At 39.7% G+C, this 19786-nt stretch overlaps 1 protein-coding gene across 4 annotated transcripts in view; it reads left to right on the top strand.

The window, feature by feature from the left end:
- LOC104933231 (calcium-dependent secretion activator 1) overlaps positions 1-13497 on the top strand; it is a 52957-nt gene extending 39460 nt beyond the window's left edge. For all 4 annotated transcript variants that reach the window (XM_027279336.1, XM_027279335.1, XM_027279334.1 and 1 more), the window contains 2 exons: positions 8938-9042; positions 10837-13497. In XM_027279336.1, the coding sequence (XP_027135137.1) occupies positions 8938-9042; positions 10837-11010 (279 nt within the window). In that variant the 3' untranslated portion in view covers positions 11011-13497. The remainder of the gene's footprint in view (positions 1-8937; positions 9043-10836) is intronic.
- The last annotated feature ends 6289 nt before the right edge of the window (positions 13498-19786 follow it).

Here is a 19786-nt window from a genome sequence, read left to right as displayed (position 1 = left end):
GGCTTTACTTTTATTTATTTTGTAATTTTGAACGTTTACTCATCTTTAAGATGTGTGGTACTTGTGGCACATCACTGATGGGTTTAAGTGCTCTTTGTTGGGAGAGGTCATACATCATACATGGAGGTGATGAGGTGACTTTATACAGGAACACCAAGATCATTTTTTGTTAAGTCACAGTACGTACGTATGCACAAAACACATTCATATGTCATCTCCCACATTAATAAAGACAGAGAATGGAGTAACTGTGTGAACATCTGTTGCTGTCTCTGATCAGTGAACTGTCATTACTGCTGACTGACAGGTAACTGACAGGTAAAATAAGAGGTGTGTGAGTGTGTGTGTGTGTGTGTGTGTGTGTGTGTGTGTGTGAGTGTGTGTGTGTGTGAGTGTTTGCTGCATAAACTTGAACTTTGCATAGACATGATATGTCTGCATAATTATTCACCTCTTTAGGTGCAATAACCAACTGTTTTTGAGTGAACTGACGGGTCTTTCTGCAAACACACATGGAGAAGTATTTTAATTCCAGCTGTAAACCGATGTACTTAGAACTGCCCACTTGTGATCAGATGACCCAGAATGCATGTTAATGTCAGGTGTGAACAGGTCCTCTGAGATTTTTCCATGTGAAGAGCTGCTTCTTCTTCTGCTTTATCCCCGTTAATACTCTTTTTTTATTAGCTCAGTGAGAACTTTGAATGGAACTAAAATGAAAAAATGAAAACTATCAGACGAACGAGACTCCAGAAAAACCACATGGGCTGCTGTGTGAAGCTATGTGCATTTACTCTCTCTTATTTTAAGCCTACATTTGTTTACATGATGTAAAATTGGAAAGTAAGCCTAATCAGCTTTTAGAAGTCTCTGTTTATAATGTACACATTGCTGTGCACTCAATAAAATTCTAACAAAAACATTTTAATGTAATAAAATCAGCTAAAGTGAACAATAAACAACTTATTTGTGGAAGACGGTGGTATAAGCATTCAATGCCAACGTTCAGTAGTTTTTAATACTCCCCTGACATAATCCAGTCAGTACTTAACAAGTAGTGTGGTTTCTTACTCAAGCCTAAATTTTGAAAGCACACACACAAACACACACACAAACCCATGCACACACACAATAGTAGCAGCAGAGGCAGAAAGAGGCAGAGTCCCAGGTTGCTTGTAATCCCTGTGTACCCCCCGTGGTGAGGCCCCTCCTGAGCTCCAACATTCCTGGCTCTCAGCAGCACAAAAGCTCCTGAGCGGCCCCACAAAAGAGGGCCTCTGACCTAACAAATCAGTTGGCTTTTTTGGGGTTGTGTATGTGTGTGTGTGTGTGTGTGTAAATATTCTTGTCTTATTTGTCCCTTTTACTCAATTTAATAGCGTCTTTATCCTACCTGTAATCTAGAGCACAGCCTTTTAACCAGAGCATGCTGAAGTACCTATGACTTTATTCCTATTTATCACATTTTAAGGCTCCCCTCAAGACTTAGATGTAACCTGCCCACATTTAGATTTGATCTACTCTTGCTCAAAACTCTCTGTTTGCACTCAGATATTCTCTTGTTTGAGCAGATTTCCTCATTGGCCCCTTCTCCTGAATCTGCACGCTAGTTAAACCTCTGTTTTTCCTCTTGGATTTTTTTGTAACTATTGACAGGAGCTTGTTTTTTACCTCAGCACCCCAGCACCCCCCTGTATGGGTGGTTACCTCTACCACCTGAGCTACAACCATTGAACACTGAGTGTGTCACAGCAGCATTGTGGCACAATGAAATCAAAGAAATCACCAAAAAAATTGGACCTCAAACACGGCCGTCATTTTTTTAATCCATATGAATTTGTTAAAGGGGACTGATTTAGTTCTGCCTTTAGCTCCTGTGGCTTCTCAGTACCTGGAACCGTCAAAAAGCTCAGCTTCTAGTCATATCTACATCACAGAAGCATTTTAGTTTCTCTTTTCTGATGCATGCTTCTGCTCCTTATTCACAGTGCTGTGAAGGGAATGTGGAATGAGCACATTGCAACTCTGGTGAAACCACGATCAAGCCACGATCTTTGTATTGTTTGCCCTTTAAATCATAAATAAAAGGCCAGTTCCCTCTCATTACACTACACAGCAAATACATGCAAAAGGGTCACGGAAGAGGTGAGTAGGTGGATGGAGAGGGAGAAGGAGAGGTGTGCCATTTTTTTGCATCAAATCCTGCTCGTGGCGACCCCCCCAAGCACCGTGTGAAGACTTGGGTGTGAACACTGGCTTCAAGGCGAGGTTTTTGCATGTGTATTTGTGTGTGTGTGTGTGTGTGTGTGTGTGGTTGGTGTCAGATGGGGGCAGGAGGTCGTACTGTCTCCCAGCTCTTGCTCAAAGGGGGATGGACCAGCAGATGTATATGTGTGTGTATGTGGGAGTGTGTGTGTTGTGTTGTGCTGGGCGTGCATGTCGCCTGTGTATAGGTAGGGGTTCATCAGCATGTCATGAGGTGACAAAACACACAAATGCACACACACAGATAACCCAGTTAAAGGAATGGAACTCGTTAGAATGTCACAGATTTGATCCCTGTCGGGTTATGGCATTATGTATTCAGAGCCATATTACGCTTGTTTTGGCTGTCAGCAAGTGCTAGCCCCCTGCTGATCCCCATGCAGCCCGAAAAAAGAGAGCTTGGGTAGATTTGTCTGTTCTGATGATTTTCTTTTGTTAGTTCTTGCCAAGAGGAACAAAGCAAGAGGGGCCATCACTGTTCATTTGACAAGCTCAACAAGCGTCAAAAGTGGCTTTCAACTTTATGAACACGCCACAACGTCTCAATCCTGCTCTGAAGGATTGCCACCTTGTCCAGGGGTTTGAAGTGAAACCGTATCTTTTACACGTGGCTATTTTGAAGAGTAGGTTTGCAGAGCTCAGATAGATGCGTGTCAGAGAAGGTGAAAAGATGGTTCCAGAAATGGTGTAAAGAAAACCATTTGGAGGGGAAGAGGCATGAAGTCAGGGAAAAGAAACAACCAAGCATCCAGTAGGGAGTGGACATGGATCAGGATATAAATCATGAAGGAATGAATATTCATGTAAAAACACATGCTACAAGTGTGGATGGGGGTGAATAAAGTAAAAGAAGACGAAACAATATCCTCGAGGATCACTCTGATTACATTTTTTTCGCAGCTGATTTCTATGATCCAATACACTAGTGATACTAATTGTTATGAACATATACTGTAAATTAAGGGGTCGCTGTGTGTGATTGGTAAAAGTATAACTTATCATAAAAACTGAGAGTAGTTGACTGAAGATTTCTAGGTGTTTTGTACTGGCACTTTGCAAGCAAATATTTTAATAACATGATGGTTGATTCCCTCTTCTTTCAGCCGCCATGATCAACAGTCTATGTTAGCTTTGAGTCCAGCCTACGCTCATCAGTTTATTCACATTAAGCTCATTTGTGTCCGCAGTAGAAATATAGAATGATATCAAAATCAAAATCTGCTACATTTGTAGAGCCTATATTGATACTTTTATAAATATATATAAAATGTTCACATCAGTGTTAGAGGTGGGAGGAGCCTCTGGTTTCAAAAGACAACTCCCACTCAATGTCTCATAGACAGTGTTACGTGATGAAGTCTGCCACATCAAAACTTCTGGGAAGAAGTTAACTACGACAAAGTTACGTTAGGCAGAAAGAAAATGCACCTTTTTTTCATGTCTGCTGTTAATGTCGGGGTACAGCTAAGGATTATGATATTGAGAAAACTGTTTTGCCTATCTGCTGCTTAAAACAAGTCACTTTGAATTCAATTTTGTATAAATTGGGCAGCTATGGCGCACAAAACTGCCATGCCATCCTCTGGCAGCCTTTTTCTCCATAGCAACAGCAGCTGAGGCACAGGGGTGTCATATTTAGGCCAATGCGTCGTGCCACTTTTGAAACCAGTGCCCCTCCCAATTCACAACTTTACATGGGAAGCCAGAGGAAGACGTCAGGAAACCCTTAAGATTCAGAGCAGGGTTGATGCATCTCATAAGCTGTGGTCTACAGCACAGAGCCAGTTGTAGGAAAATGAACAGCTGTGTACCTGATTGTACATGCAATGTCAAGCACATATCCCATCTGCATGGAAGCATCTCCATGATTACTTTCCAAAGATGACTCCCTCCAAGACAACTTGAAAATAATGCTCTCCACAAGAACCAAAGTGTTAGTGTTAGCTTGTATTCATGGGTTGGATTATCGCCCTTGATTACATCAGAGACTGTGCTCTTGCAACAGAATTCAGTCAGTGTGATTTCTAGGCTTTTCAGGACAGTTTTTATCATGGAGATCTGATGGATTTGAAGTTTATATGCAGTGATGACAGTTTATACCATGACAGTTGGAAAATACTGATAGGTGTGTTAACTGTATATCAAAGTTCTTACACCAACAACCTGGATTTAAATCTAGTCTGCAGACCTTTGCTGTGTATCACCGCCTCTCTCTTCCCTGCTTTCTTTCTTCTTTCTGAGTCACTAAACAGATCCAGATCTTACGAGTCCTTTGAGTCATTTGAGTCAGTATGTCCGTAAGCAGATAATTCTACCAGTGAAACAGAAGCCTCACTGTGTTGGACTACAAACAGGCTAAATAAATTCAAATTTGAGAGCTATTGTATATGGCAGAATATGGCACATGAGTGCCTGGTGGAATTTGGTGGTTAGGCGAATGGACTGGGATATGATGTAATGAAATTGTACAGGTTAGTGTATGAAGCAATTTATCATTTTAATTTGTATATGTGGCCTGGTGTTGGCAGGTGTAGAGTGTTAAGAGTCAGTAAGAAGATCTGGGTGAATGATTCAGATCAGTTGCAATTTATACAAATCAAATCAAATCAAAATCAAATCAAAAGTGACACCCTCTGTCCTTAGACCCTCGGTTCGAGTGACACAAAAAACCTTTAACAGGGAAAAAAGGTGGAAGAAACCTCAGGAAGAGCCACAGAGGAGGGATCCCTCTCCCAGGACGGACAGACGTGCAATAGATGTCAGTGTACAGAACAAATCAACACAAACATATTGTACAATTACAATGACTGATAAAATGACAATGAATTACAATGACTGATAAAATGACAATGAATTACAATGAATAATAAAATGACAATGAATTACAATGAATGATAAAATGATTACAGTAGCAGTGGAACCTGTGATAGAGATAGAGAGACACAGATGCTCAGCAGCAGCAAATCATTAACTAACTATAAACTGTAATGGAGATATGATAACAACAATGTAATAATATATGTAGTGGACGTCGTGCAGGACCACAGCAGCAGCCACGATCCATGCCACCACTCCCTCTCCTCTATCACTGCTACTGTCCTGAAACAAAGCAAAGTAGACAAATATATTTATATAGTTTAACCACTTTTGTAAATCAGTGTTAAAGTGAGAGGAAACTGCTTCGTTTACCCTCAACTGTTGAAGTCAGCCTAACAATAGGTCTCACTCATGTGCAAGGAAAACAATGTTAAACTTGATGTTTTGTTTAGTCTGGAGGACTGTTGGAGTCAAGTTAATTGTGACGTATTTGAAGTTCTAGACTGTCTACCTTTAATTACATTACTGACATCACTACCTGGAAATACAGCCATACTATTTGTGATGAAGATCCTTTTCCAAACAGAAAGTCTACGTGAAGCTGAAGCCTCTGGATTCTGTTCCAGAACTAAGAAAACATCTTATAAAATCACATTGAAAAGCAGAATTATTGAAATCCAATTTATCCACCAAAACCTCAAATTTGCATAAAGTATGAGTGTATACAGAGACGCCATGTCCTCTTCTCCTGATGGGAATTAGTCATGCAGTCATCTACAATGGATTAACAGTCACTTTCATTTTTTAATGATGTTCTATTCAAACTGACATTGAAAATATCTTAAAGTTGATGAAAATCACAGGCATTATGTGTACACAAGATGTCCCTGACAGACCTCCAAAATGCCAGTCATGGCAGCAAGAAGACTTGTGACATAACTGTCAGGCCTCCTTTTATATAAAATGAAGAGGAGTAAAGCAGAATAGGACACAAAATGGCTGCTGCTGCAAAAAAAAATGGCTGCAGATGGGAGCTGTGTGGCATGGTGTAAAGTCTAAAGAAAAAGGAGAAGTGAAGGAGTGGATGATGGAAAGAGGGAGAGCAGCCAGTCAGTGGATCAGTCACTCCAGGCCTGGCCTCTCGGCGGGGGGTTGTGCTCGGGGCGAGATCACAGGCCTGCTGCCACGCCGAAGCCTTCACAGGCACACAGCGACAGATAGAAAGCTGCTGGCACCAGGTCGCCTCACTGATTCACCCCAGCACTGCCTCGGCAAAGCCATCTTCTCTTTTACCCATGTTCCACTGACTGAGCTTGACCTACATGTAGACCTGCTCTATTCCTCTTCTTCTGGCCTCAACAGGTTTCAGACCAGTAACCGTGATCTTGGTGTCCCACTTGTTTGGCAACTGGACAAAAATTTCAAATAATTTTTTTGCAGCATGATGATTTACTGTTCATGCAGACAGACAGAGTAAGATGTGAGAGATGTATTTCATCTCCGGCACCACAAAACATCAATCTGATGATAGTTTGGCTCCTGATGGAGACATGACAGTTGCTCAAAAGCAAACACATGGTTAATTCTTTATGCTTCGTGCCTCTTACACAGTAAAGACCTTTATATTGTTGTAAAACATCACTGTCTAGTGTTTGACACATGAAATCTGTGTTTATTTAGTGATGTTGTGAGTTTGGGTGCAAGGCTGCAGCAAAAAATCCAAATCTTTTATAGTGAATTATATATGTCTTCACCACAGTCTGAGGTCTATGCAACGACAAAAGCTGACAAAGTTGCATGACAGGCAGGCATATATCGGAACACTGCCAGTGGGTCTAACTCACCAACCTTCCTTTGCCCCACCTTGGTGAGCTTAACACTTTCCTTTGTTTTGTTAATAATCTTGAACAGCTACAATTATCATTGCTGACCAGTCCAAAAAGAAAATGAAATATGGATGGGTGAATAGATTTTATCTCACTCAAGTATATTTAACATGAAGATTTTATTCAGGAGTATTTCTATACCTCTACAATAACGGTAACAATCACTGTTGTCATTTGTGATCAGGACACTATGCCTTGACTTACTTTGTCATATTTGATGGATAATAGAGCTAATATTCAATCACTCTGATAAAAAGTGTTCGAGGAAAAAATCTATCTGGTACAACTTAGAAATGAACCCCATGGCATCTCATCTCTCCTAAACGCACACACATGCACACACTGCTACCCCCTTCCTGATTTCATTTCGCTGTGACCCTGACTGTTGAAAGTCAGTCGTCTTCTATTAGTATCAGCCCACACTCATCATTATCCCTCAATTAGACTGGCAACAGCCAGGGCCCACAGAGAAACATCTGCAGCCTTTCGGCTCTGTTCCTGCATGGCTGCCATGCTCGGAGCTCACGGTGCCTCGCAGAGGTCACTGCTCGGAGAAGGCTTGTCTAGATAGAGCAGTGAGGGAATGTTAAGGTTGAAGCTTGTAACACCTGTGTAGATGGAAACTGGCTGGCTATGGTACCTCATTACTTTATGAGGAATGACTGAATTGTGTCCATTGATGAACTGAAGCATAGCACTGAGTGCTGGGTCATATTCATTCTGTTTCATCTTGGGTAAGCTTGATTTTTCTCCATCACTGATGTTATCATGATCTTAAGAAGAACAGCTAGGACAAATTCACATTTTTCAAATCACTGACTTGTGAAAAAGTGAAAGTGTCAGTTGTCAACTATTTAACTTCAGACAAAGAACTTGCAGTGCTGTGTACAGACAGCATCTAACATTTGAAAACTTTGTCTTATTTCATTTCTTTATTAATTATTTAATTCTTAGATTTTGAAGGTTTTGAAAAGAAATATATTGCTATGGATACTGGAATTCAGACATTGTAACACTAATAGTATTTATAGTAACGTTTGTAATTTAGACAACAGATTAATGTTCATAAATAATGAAATGCAAATTGCTCTCTATAAAGCCTGTGTTCATTTGTCCATTCTGGGCTACTGTAGAATCGGTTCAAAAGTTAATGCTTATATTATAGACGAGCACTACAGTATCAGGTTTTCTGAAAGAGGTATGCATCAGGCATGGCTGAATCAGTGCTCTTACTTTCACTTGTCTTAGATAACAATAAGTAATAGACTTGATGAATGCTATAGACTGTTTCACTGACCAGACTGACTGACTGCAATCTAGAGCAGTACTATTCCACCAAATTTAAAGATAAAAAAAGTGAAAAGATTGTCTCTGTGCGCCTAGAGCATCATGAGCCATGCTCTTCATTAGGATCCCCATTAACTGACACCTCACTGGCTGCTGGATCTTCCCGGGGTCCACACTCCAAACTTAAATAGATCCAAAGCCTATGGGACTATCTGACAGGGTCCCACATGACAAGAGCAGAAACAGTTTCCTAAGATCGGGTCCCTGGGATGACTGTGTGGGCATCACTTATCAGCAGACCCCCCGCCCTCCCACAGTAGAGGAGTGCCTGCTCTGTGCTATGTGTCATTTTCTAATGCCTTGATGAGGCCGTGCAACCGACATGACATGAACATCTTCAGATTAGAGACGTCTTTCTGCTGAGGATCTGTTTGTCAGCTTTGACCCTCCGGCCTCTCAACAAGGAAACTCTGTCATAATGATACACTGCAGAGGATGACATCACATGGTTTTTCTGCCAAATCCACCATGAGCAAAGTTTATGGATCATTTCTAGGGTTGTGGATTCATTGTTAAAGTGTTTGTTTCTGATTGTCTTCTGAAGTTAACATGCTCTGCGTTCATTTCATGGAGTAAAAGATGACGTTATGTTCTGCACTGTGTGCTTGTGTATCTGTTACAGCAATGGTACACCAGCACTATGAACCTTTTAGGAACATGGCTGACGGACCGAATGGACCTGCAGCTCCACGTTTATCAGCTGAAGATTCTCATCAGGATTGTCAAGGTGAGAACAGCTTTCTTTCCCTTTCTAAAGCTCACGTCTAAACATGATGTTTCCATGAACTGTTGTCATATGAACATGAATATGAAGTGATTTCTTCTGGTAATTTTTGCTTCACACATAATTTGATAGTTATTATTGTTACACATGGATTTGTCTGCTCTGATCACACATATAGTATGGTGGTGTTGTCAGTTGCACTTGCTACAGTGGTGGCTCTTTCAGTGAGCGGCAGCAATACGTCTCATGTCATATCGAACACTACATCATATGTTACCAGATAGAAAACATATAGGATGTGTCAGTATTATATGTTTGTGGTATTTCCATTCATGCTGCTTCTATCTACTTGTTATTATATTACATTTAACTATGTGTTGGAAAAATGACATTTATTTGTCAGCTGTAGTTGTGTGTTCCTTTTCAGCTTTGCCAGGTAAAACATAATATCATCTTGCTCAGATCATCAGCTGAAACCATAAAACACTGGGTTCATGCTAATGCATCAATCCAATATATTGTAATACAGTGAACTACTGAGAGGTTCAAGCTATGATATTATAATTATATTCCAAACTTCCTCATAAGGATGAGCTGAACTAAATGCAGAACATGATACCACACTGGCTGCCCATCAACAAACACCACTAATTCAGTGGACTGCACTGGTAGCAGAAGATTTGGGGAGTGACTTTATGCCCAAAGAACAGATGACGCTAATATGAAAGCTGAGGAATAAAAAGTAACAGCTTTCTTCAGTCACGTCATTCCTGCTGTAAGCCTAAAGGAGAGAGGAGACTGACCTATTTTACCACAGCTGAATGTGATGCAGTTAATGATGTAAAGGTGACAATATTACAGCATGCTGTTGGAATCATGACAGGTCACCTCAATTCACTGTCCTACATATTTCAGTTCATTAATCATTTCATATCCTTGCTGCCAAGTATAAAGCATATGTGTACATATGAGGACAGAAAGCTGACAGCCATCCGCCTTCAAGGAAACATAATTCTACAATGATCCCTCTGACCCAAATATGAATCTGTTGAAGTTGTAAGGAGGGGCAGCAGACTGAACCAACTGTTTTCACAGGCCACAGCCTTTCAAGCAGGTAGCTCTTGAAATGGGTCGCAGTGTTTTTGACAGTTACACTTGAGAGTCCAGAGATAGAGAGTCCGGAGATAAGGTAAAACCTTGAAAAAGAACAAGCGTTGAGACTTAGGTCGACTTAGCCCCTATTTGATGTGTATCATTGCCCTAAATTAACTATGATCAACTGATTGATGAACGATTCTCCAAATTATATGATGTATGACGCATATATGACAAGCATGTTGTCGTTGAAGCCTAGCTAATTATATCTTTGTATGACATGTCCAAATTTTAACAGTGTCCAAATGCATTCTTAGATGGATAATCCATCATCACTCAAACCCACTATCAACTAAATCAGCTTTCAGCTTTCAGGTTAGGGATGAATCCTTTATACATTATACAAAATACTTTGTCTGACCAGACCAATGAAACAAAGTCTGACTCTGAATAAATCAAACACTGAACAAGCTGCTGTCATTATCCCCTGATCAACACGGGGGTTTGTGTAGAAATTCGTAGATTGGCAACTTGCTGAGGGCTCCTACAGTCTGTGTCTGAAATGTGTTTGGGATGTTGAGCCTATTATAGTACACTGACTGTATCTCACTTAATGTAGAGTGCCATTTAATTAATGGAAGAAATAATATAACACCATACTTTCCACCATACCTTACTGATTGTTTTGTTTATTTATGATAGAAAAAGTACCGTGACTTCCGCCTTCAAGGGGTTCTGGACTCCACATTGAACAGTAAGATGTATGAAACCGTGAGAAACCGGCTGACCTTGGAAGAAGCTACTGCGTCAGTGAGGGAAGGAGGGATGCAAGGCATTTCCATGAAGGACAGTGATGAAGAGGACAATGATAACTAGATCAAAAGGCATAAAAACTAAAAGTGTCAAAGCTTTTCAAAGGGTGAGCGGTGTACTGCCTGAAAACTCATGCAGCCTTTCTGTGAAGTCAGAACAGATCGGCCTATCATCCAACATGTTCCCTCCATTATTTGCCTTGTTGATTTTTCATTCCTGTGGTAGTTCAACATTTGTGTCTGAATTACAAGTAATACGAGAAGAATGTTTTCTGTGTCTGTAAACACTTGTATGACACAAGTCTGTCATATCAATGCTCTGGATTTTGAAATTCCACATGTAGGCTCATTGAGCTTTAATTCCTCAAAACTTAATTTCATAACAGTGAAGTATAGGTTGGAACCATAAAATCAGTCGATTACTAATGTAAAATATGAGCAAATGAATATCCAAACACTTACCATATAAACAAGATTATAAAGAAAGGCAGGAAATTGCATCTCTATGGAGTAAATCTTTGAAGGCATGAAAATTATTATATTGTTATTATGATGTCATATTGTGCAACCCAAAATGTCTACAGTCTTTGTACTGAAGCTTTCTTGTTGCTTGTCACTAAGATTTCTGCATAAAGTATAGAGCACTGTTGTGCTGGAAAAGAAGTCAGACACACAAGTTGTCGTGGCCACTGTACTCCATTTCCAAGTCAAATAGTAAAATTCATACAGATGCTTTTCTTTTTTTTTTTCAGCTCACCAACAAATGCATGATCAACTTTTCACTGTTGAGATCTAAAAGACACCACAACTGATGCTTTCTTGTTGGTTTAAGGTCAGACTGTCCAGTCCAAAACAACAGAGTTCAAACTAAAACATGCAGGAAATATTTTCAAAATGACTCCTGAATGTTCCCAAGCAATATGGATGATCATTTTTGTTCCTACGTTTATGAACAAATCTATGAATTTCTTTGTGTTGTACTAAAAATGTGCAGTGAATGCAGCTACTCTGTGTTGCATTGTTGTACCTTTTTTGTTTGTATTGGGTTTGCATCATGTTCCAGTGTGCAGTGATATGATGTGACAGTAGCGTTTTTTGTCTGTTCTCCCTTTAAAACTGCCCGATGCCTGATGTTTCCCCGACAGTCGCAACACAGCAAACAAAAACCAAGGCATCATCAACCAACTCATTATCGATGTCACCTCATGGAATCGTTTGGCACAAATGCTGTGTGTCACGTTGGTACACGGTTTGCTTTGGTTCAAATACTTACTGTCACATTAGCCGGAACAAGGTTTGTGTGCATGGAGCACAAACCCATTGCATCATACAGGTGTTTGTGTTATTCAGCCTACCCTCACTGATATGAATAGGTTGGACAAAATAATAGAAACATCTGTCAGCATAACACAACATAAGGACCACAGATTTGATTTATTCATGTTGTTTGTAAAGGGATCATTGACAATAATACATACATGTTGTCATTTGATAAGAGCTAGCTTGAATTTCATTTTCATCTGCAGTCCCTTCATTTATTATATGACTGGTGGATTAGTCTGCATTCATTTTAGCTACTACCTAATTAACTGGTTACGGGTGAGTGTGTTTTAATTAACAATATTAACAAACCAATGCCCTGACAGCAGCCTGCTGAGGCTGCAGTGTTCAATACATCTTGTAGCAAAGTGTTGGGCAGAACAATTTAGCAGTTGTTAGAACCTTACCAGTAGCAGACTGAGCTGTTTAGATTAGTCCTGGGTGTGGTGCTAATAAAAAGGCCAGAGGTCAATAAAATCAAATCAAAAATTATCCTCTGGAGAGCTGAAGGGTTCTGCAGATGGATGGATGAAGTGACTCGCTGACCCTACCATTCCCAGGATGGGCCTTAGCAGTTCAGAACCGTATTTATTCAACAAAACATGAGTTTAATTAACCTAAACATGTTGATAACATCATGTCATAATCACACAGGAATCTGTGTGATTATGACATGATGAAATAAGAACACATACGTTCTTCTAACAAAGTGATCCTGTGTCCAGCTGCCAGTTGAAATAAACTCCATCTGCCCGTGGTCTTTTCAAACGCCTCGGACATTTTCCTCTTTATTATAGTTAACTGATGACTTAGCAAGGCAATACACAGAGTTTGGTTTTATCACAGACCTGTTTTCAACTTTTTCCCTTTTTTCCTCATTTTTGATTTGAAAGCAAATATTCTATCTTAGACAAATATTTAAATAATAGAGTTTATTTGTCATCCATAATATTTGTTCTTGTACGTGCCCTGTGCTTCATTCATGTATGGGGCAAATCCACATTTTTATAATGGATGATGGGAAGTGAAGTCTGCCTGTACTTTCCCTCTGTCAACTGTTTTCTATACTGTAGAGCTGTGTGTCACCCTGTGAGCAAGTACTGCATGTCCCCAGTATTCACTCCCAAAGTGTTTTTGCTCTGTGTGTGAAGTTACCGGTGGGTTCATCATGCTTCTGCCCTGTAGAAGAACCCACCAAGGCCAAGAACATTTAAATAAAGGTGAATGGCAAACATGGAAAGAACTTGTCACCTCATTCATTGCTGCTGCTTTGAATTGACTGATTGGATCAAAAAGCTTTGCATGTGTTCTTCTAAAGGTTCTAATACATTACATATTTAGTTTCACAATATGGCAGTTTCTTGTACTATTTTGGACAAAGAGATGACCACATTGTGTCAACAGACTGCAAAGAATACATATTTGTTAATCCAGGGCCTCCTTGACCTCCTTCCCTCCCCCACAGCAGTATTTCTTAAGAAAGGAGTCTGAGATTAATTCTGTGGATTAAAGCATCAGTCATCTTGAGAGTTGATATTACTGTCAAGACGAGATTGAAAGAACTGCCAGAGATCAAATCAACAATGACCAAAATCAAATCAAGAGGCCAAGATGGAAGCTAAGACTAAAGTCGGAAGGATTATATATAATATAGCCCCAAATTAAAAGACAAGAGAATATCTTTTAATTATGTTATAGAAGTGGAAAGAAATCCTTCTTAGAAGAACGGAGAAAAACAAGATTTTGGAGGAAATGAGGTGAAACTATGAAACTATGACTTTTACATATGAAAAAATGTTTTCACCGCATACAGTTAAACAAGACAACACTTTTGTATTATTTGACCTGATAATATTAACCCTTAATATCCAATGACAAGAGTTTGTACTGTGTGCTTTGATGCACAGAGTAATATGACAATGACAGTAATATTTATTTCTAGATGAAAGTTAAAGGATTTAGTAGAATATTAAATATCAGTTTCCCATCAGCTGTAAGAATGTGACAGATTTGGACGTTTAGAGAGAGGTTACAAGAGAATCACACAGAGTCTTCAAGAGATGCTTTAGCAGTTGAGCAGTGAAGGGTTGGCATCAAAATCCAAGTTTTTCTTAAAGCTCAAGAGATAAATACAACTGAAAGTTGTTGTCACTACTGAGTATGGTACTTGGTATTTTAAAATGAATGATTGCATTTTAACTTTACTAAATAGCAAATAACCTGGAACCTTTTTCCTTCAGAGTCAAGACATTACAAACTGAACTGGACATTTCTTTGGCTATCATTCAGGCAATGCCGGTCATGCTGCCAACATTCGAGGATGTGTAACAGAAGAGAAAAGGAAAAGGGCTGTTTCAGTGAATGCAGTGAGATGTCTCGTCTCTGCAGAGGTTATTCCTTCATATTCTATACATATGAGAACAATCAACAGCAGCCCACCTAGTTTAACATCCAATCTGCAGTGTTGGTGAGCTGCCTTAGAATATCACTGATTTAATTTCCCCTGAATATCCAGACACGATCAGGCAGTTCTGTGCGAGACACGACACCAGGATGGATTAATGGGCCTGGAGATTTATGCCGGCACGATCTGAGCTGCTTTGGCTTTTAAGCTCCAATCAGGTGGGGAAATGGGAAATGATAACAGTATCAAAATAAAAAGAATCTCCAACTGACCATCACAGTGAGAACTGGCCCAGAGTCTTAGTGCCGACAGGCCACTGCTGTACTGCGGGGAGTCCTGCAGTGATACGGATGTGAGAACAAGCCGTTCTGACACATTGAGTCCATCAAGCCATCTCCGACATGATACGTGTGGATAATGACAACAGGAAAATGGAAAGATGAAGAGAGAAATCAGTCCATGTGTACACATTCAGGTTGCCAAATGAATTGGTCTGTGATTTGTTGTGCAAAGGCATTTTATTTATGATGCTCTACACAGTGTCCTTTAAGGTAAACAGCATCAACACAGAGTAAGCCCACAGCCCAGGAGACATGGTTATTTCTGTACGGCTGCTTTGCGCGCCAGAAGTGTCAAAATTGCCTGCCATTTGAGAGGGCAGGTAGATGTCAGATCCTTTTAATAAAAGCGGCCCCCAAAGCCTCTTATGTTTCCCTCTCCATGCACCAAAACCTTCTTACCGTGGCCTTAAGAAGGGACAACAAGCGCACTGATTAATTTTAGATCTTTTCCATGAAACGAGTAGCTTACAGTTTAAAGCAATCTCACTCAATGTTCAGGCAAGACACAAGGGCAGATTGTTTTATACCTCAGGGATGAATATTGCACAGGACTGTTTGTCCTGTTTCATGGGTGTATACAGTAAAAGCCCATATGGGGATCAACAGTATCACAGTGTTAAAGTGGGACTGTTGAGGCCACTGTTATTATTAGATGGATGTCAGGAGTTAATCCTCCCCCCTGCAGGCACATTTGTTTGTGCACACGTCTTTCTTTTTACCAGATATTTCCTCCTTCACAGATTCTATTTCCACAGCTTTAACATTAACAGTAAGTGAAGAGACAAAGAATCTTTTCAAGACAATGTAATGAAAAGGACAACAAATCATTCTGGAACTTTTTGTTTCATTTTCTTGGTGCAATTCTGACCAAACTGAAGTATTTTGATTTTGTGGTGCATTTCGTTTGCGCTGATACATTCTTACCCAGTTAAACATTTCACTGTGGTCCCTCTGAACATTGTGAAGTTCACTTTAGAATGATCAAACCAGTTGTTTGGTGGAAAATATCATTGATACCTTGTTTGTTGAGCTACTTTTCAATACAACACTTCAGTTAGTCAGAGCTGCAACAATCAATTAGCAACAATTCTGATTATCAATCGTTTCATAATCTTTTGAGCAAAAAGACCAAACAGTAAGTTGAACGTCTTAAGGTTTTCGACTGTTAGTCGGACAAAACAATCAGAATGAAGACATCACTGTGGCTGCTGACAATTTCACATTATCAAGAAAATAATTAGCAGATTAATTGATTTAAAAAATAATAATAATAAAAAAATAATTGTTATTTCCAGCCCCTCCAGTACCTAGAACACCACTCTAAGACAAACGTGTTGGAATCACTGGAGTTGGAGGAGATATATTAGTAGTTTATTTTGCTATATTTTGTGTTCCACTGTTTTTACCTTTAGAAAATACTGTTAAAAATAGATATTGCCATTATTTGTCCTGCAACCATCAGTCAGTATTAACACTGGGTTTCAGCCTTACATGAAATATAGCCAGTTTAAAGTCATATCCACACTCTCAGACAGCGTCATTTACCTTTATACAGTACAATGGCACCAAATGGTACAACCCTCTGCAAAGCTAGAGTGTGCTCAATGGACCTTAACATTTTGAGAGATTCAAATGAACTCGGACAAGCATGCATCATCTGCATATTCTCTGTCAAATGCAATGAGGCCCCGATTCCTCTACCAGTTATTTCTTCGCTGCATTTGGACTTAAATCCTCTGACCACACTGATGCTTGGAGGATTTCCTCTGTCCCTATGACTGTCCAAGTACTACTGAGCAAGGCTTGTCTTCACCTGAGTCACTACAGGGTTAGAGGCTACACACACACACACACACACACACACCGGTGTTGATTTCTTAATATTATATGGCAGAAGACATCATGAATCCTCCACTGATGCAGAAATGGAAAAAAAAATGAGTCACAAACATTGAACAGAATAGCCACTGTGAAGGCACATTCACACACATCCACAATAAATGAACTTGAGCCAGGAGGCAGCTATGAAAAATGAATTGACAGATCAATGGATTAGATAATATAGGTTAATTAGAGACTAGTTTCAAATGTTTCACAATTACAGAGCTCCATACTCTCTGCTGTCCTAATATCTTAACCAGGGCCACTGCTAGCAAATTTGGTGCCCTAAGTGTAATTGCTTTGTGGTGCCCCTCCAACAGATAAATAAATAAATGAATAAAAATGACTCAGGGAACCAGAGATATATTATTCATTTTTAAATAACACAGATAATTACAATAACAGTACAATAAAAAAGTAAAAGTAATCTGTTTCAAAACAATTTAACAACAAACAACTCAACAATAATATTACTACATACTACTATATTTCAATTATATTACTTTTATATTATGAAAAAATGATATTTTTCCCACATCCCTTTGTTTCTTCTTTCTTTGCTCAGCAGCAGACTCCTGATGTCTTCTTGATGCCGTGTTTTCATTGTTTAAGGGCTGATGTCAGGTGTGTCTGACTGCTTTCTGTGAAAAATGATGCACATTAAAGGGTGTTCCTGTCTGGCTGCCAGACCGTTTTCTTCAGCAGTGGAATAACACACATGGCCTTTATTTGATCACACACTGTAGCCTACACTGTACATTTATTCCTAACCTGCAGCTCCTCCATCCGCACGTATTCACTCACTCGCTCGTCCACTCCTCACACCTTACACACACACATTACGCTACTCTTATAACATGATGATAATGGGTCATTTTGGTGCCCCTCCAGCACTTGGTTCCCTACACGCAGCGTGTAACATGCGTAACGGTAGCGACGGCACTGAACTTAACATTGAAGCACCAAGTAGTAAACTTCAGCTTAGCACAATGCTATCATGAGTTCTGATACCCGCACTGTAAATCATTTTCCTGTAAAATAACAGTAAAGAGCTGGCAGCAGAGACGCCAGCAATATACCGTAGATTTTACGGTATTCAGCCGTAATGATTTTACAGTAGTATACTGTAAACCAGAAATACGGTATATTTCTGTTTACTTTAGACAGGCACAGATAATATAAAAACTCAATTTAGCAGTTTCCTAAAATATCAGTCTTAAATGCAATCATTATTAGAACTTCCTTATCCTCAGGGCTATAGACAATTGCGTAAGCATTATTGTGAATATTGTGCAAAATAAGCAATAAAAACTTAGAGAGATTTCAAAAGGCAATATCAACATAGATGCTGCTACTTTCAAAAAAATGGAAAATAAATAAATAAATAAATAAATAAACCCTGTTCGACGATGCTGAGAAGAGATTTCGAGGAGCAAACAGAAACAGCCTAGTAGTGTCTGCTTTAGGACATGACCTATACCGTAGCTGACTTTTTGGGCCAATGTCAATATTATTTAACATTGTCTTTAACACACAAGTTTCAACACTTGTTCAATAACACAATGGGTCTAAGAAAATGACTAGTGCAACAAATACAGAGGAAATAAGAGTTATCCTGTGGGGTATGTTTATGTTCTTGCAAAAACCCATTTAAAATACAATCTGCTGCCAGCTAAAATATACATCAGTAAGAGAATTTTGAAACACATCATTAGCAATATTCAGAAAACTACACTAATAAGACTATTTTCAAAGTAGGAACATGAAGACCTTTTTGATTACATGAGCAGGGCCGGTCCTAGCTATGGGCAATGTGGGCGGCCGCCCAGGGCGCATCTCCGTGGGGGGCGCACGAACGCCCGAAAAAGCAAAAAACCTCGATAATTTTCGAGACCGCTCATTAAGTTAGCGGAGCGGGCGCCCCGGGAGCGGGGTGTTGACAAGGCAGAGGGGGGCGTCGGACGCAACAATTAGGGAAGAAACTGTAATAGGCACCGGTGCCAATGTAAGCTTGTGACTTGCAGTTTACTTCTTAAAATAGTCCTGTGAGGTAGGTTTGTGTTTTTACATTTTAGTTCCGGTGGGAGTCTGGGTAGGTGTGATTGGCCCTGATTGAAATCTTGTGGATCCAGGAGCGATGTTAGCCGTTCCTCTGTATCATTATTCCAGTGTTGTCACTGTCAAACAATAACAAACAAATATGATACAATTATATATTATACAAATATTATATAACCATATAATGATGACAAGGAATGAAGACATTTTTACCTCTGAATGAATTCTAGAGTACAGGCTGCCTCATCCTGATACTGAAGGTTGAATATGTAGTAGACTGCAAACACAGCAGCAAGTCCCGTTGCAAATGTTGGTGTGATGCCCTCACAGATTACACGGCCCTCAAGGGTGATCCTCCAACCTCCAACTGTGACTTGCCCTGTTGCACCTGAAACTTGAAATGATTTAACCTTAACTGAGTTACAGTGTTAAGATTATGAAAGAAAAAGCTGATGCAAAACGGTTTGACAAATCATTTACAGAGTTTGGAAAACTAACGTTAGGATATGTGAAGCGCACAGTGACAGAGAAATAAACAAAATGCATTCACAAAGAGTTCCTACTACTTCCATCTGCCAATGTTGGCCTCTTGTTAACAGGTGCTGCTCTTTGGATGCAGACGTTCGGCTATATTACAGTTTTTCTCCATTGGTTTGGCTCATTTCTTGAAACTGAGATGACATTCTCATAACAACATGGACAAATCCCCAAACTATCTTGCAGTTTCTCACAACAGAATGGCATTTATCATTGCTTTCATCACATTTCCAAATGCTTTGTACATGTGTCAAGCCTTTAGTACATCCTTGCAAATAGCTATGTACAAGTATCCTACA

This window comes from Larimichthys crocea, chromosome VI (assembly GCF_000972845.2).
Source record: "Larimichthys crocea isolate SSNF chromosome VI, L_crocea_2.0, whole genome shotgun sequence".
Lineage (NCBI taxonomy): Eukaryota > Metazoa > Chordata > Actinopteri > Sciaenidae > Larimichthys > Larimichthys crocea.
Note: the sequence above shows the minus strand (reverse complement) of the source record. Positions and strands in the feature narration are given on the sequence as shown.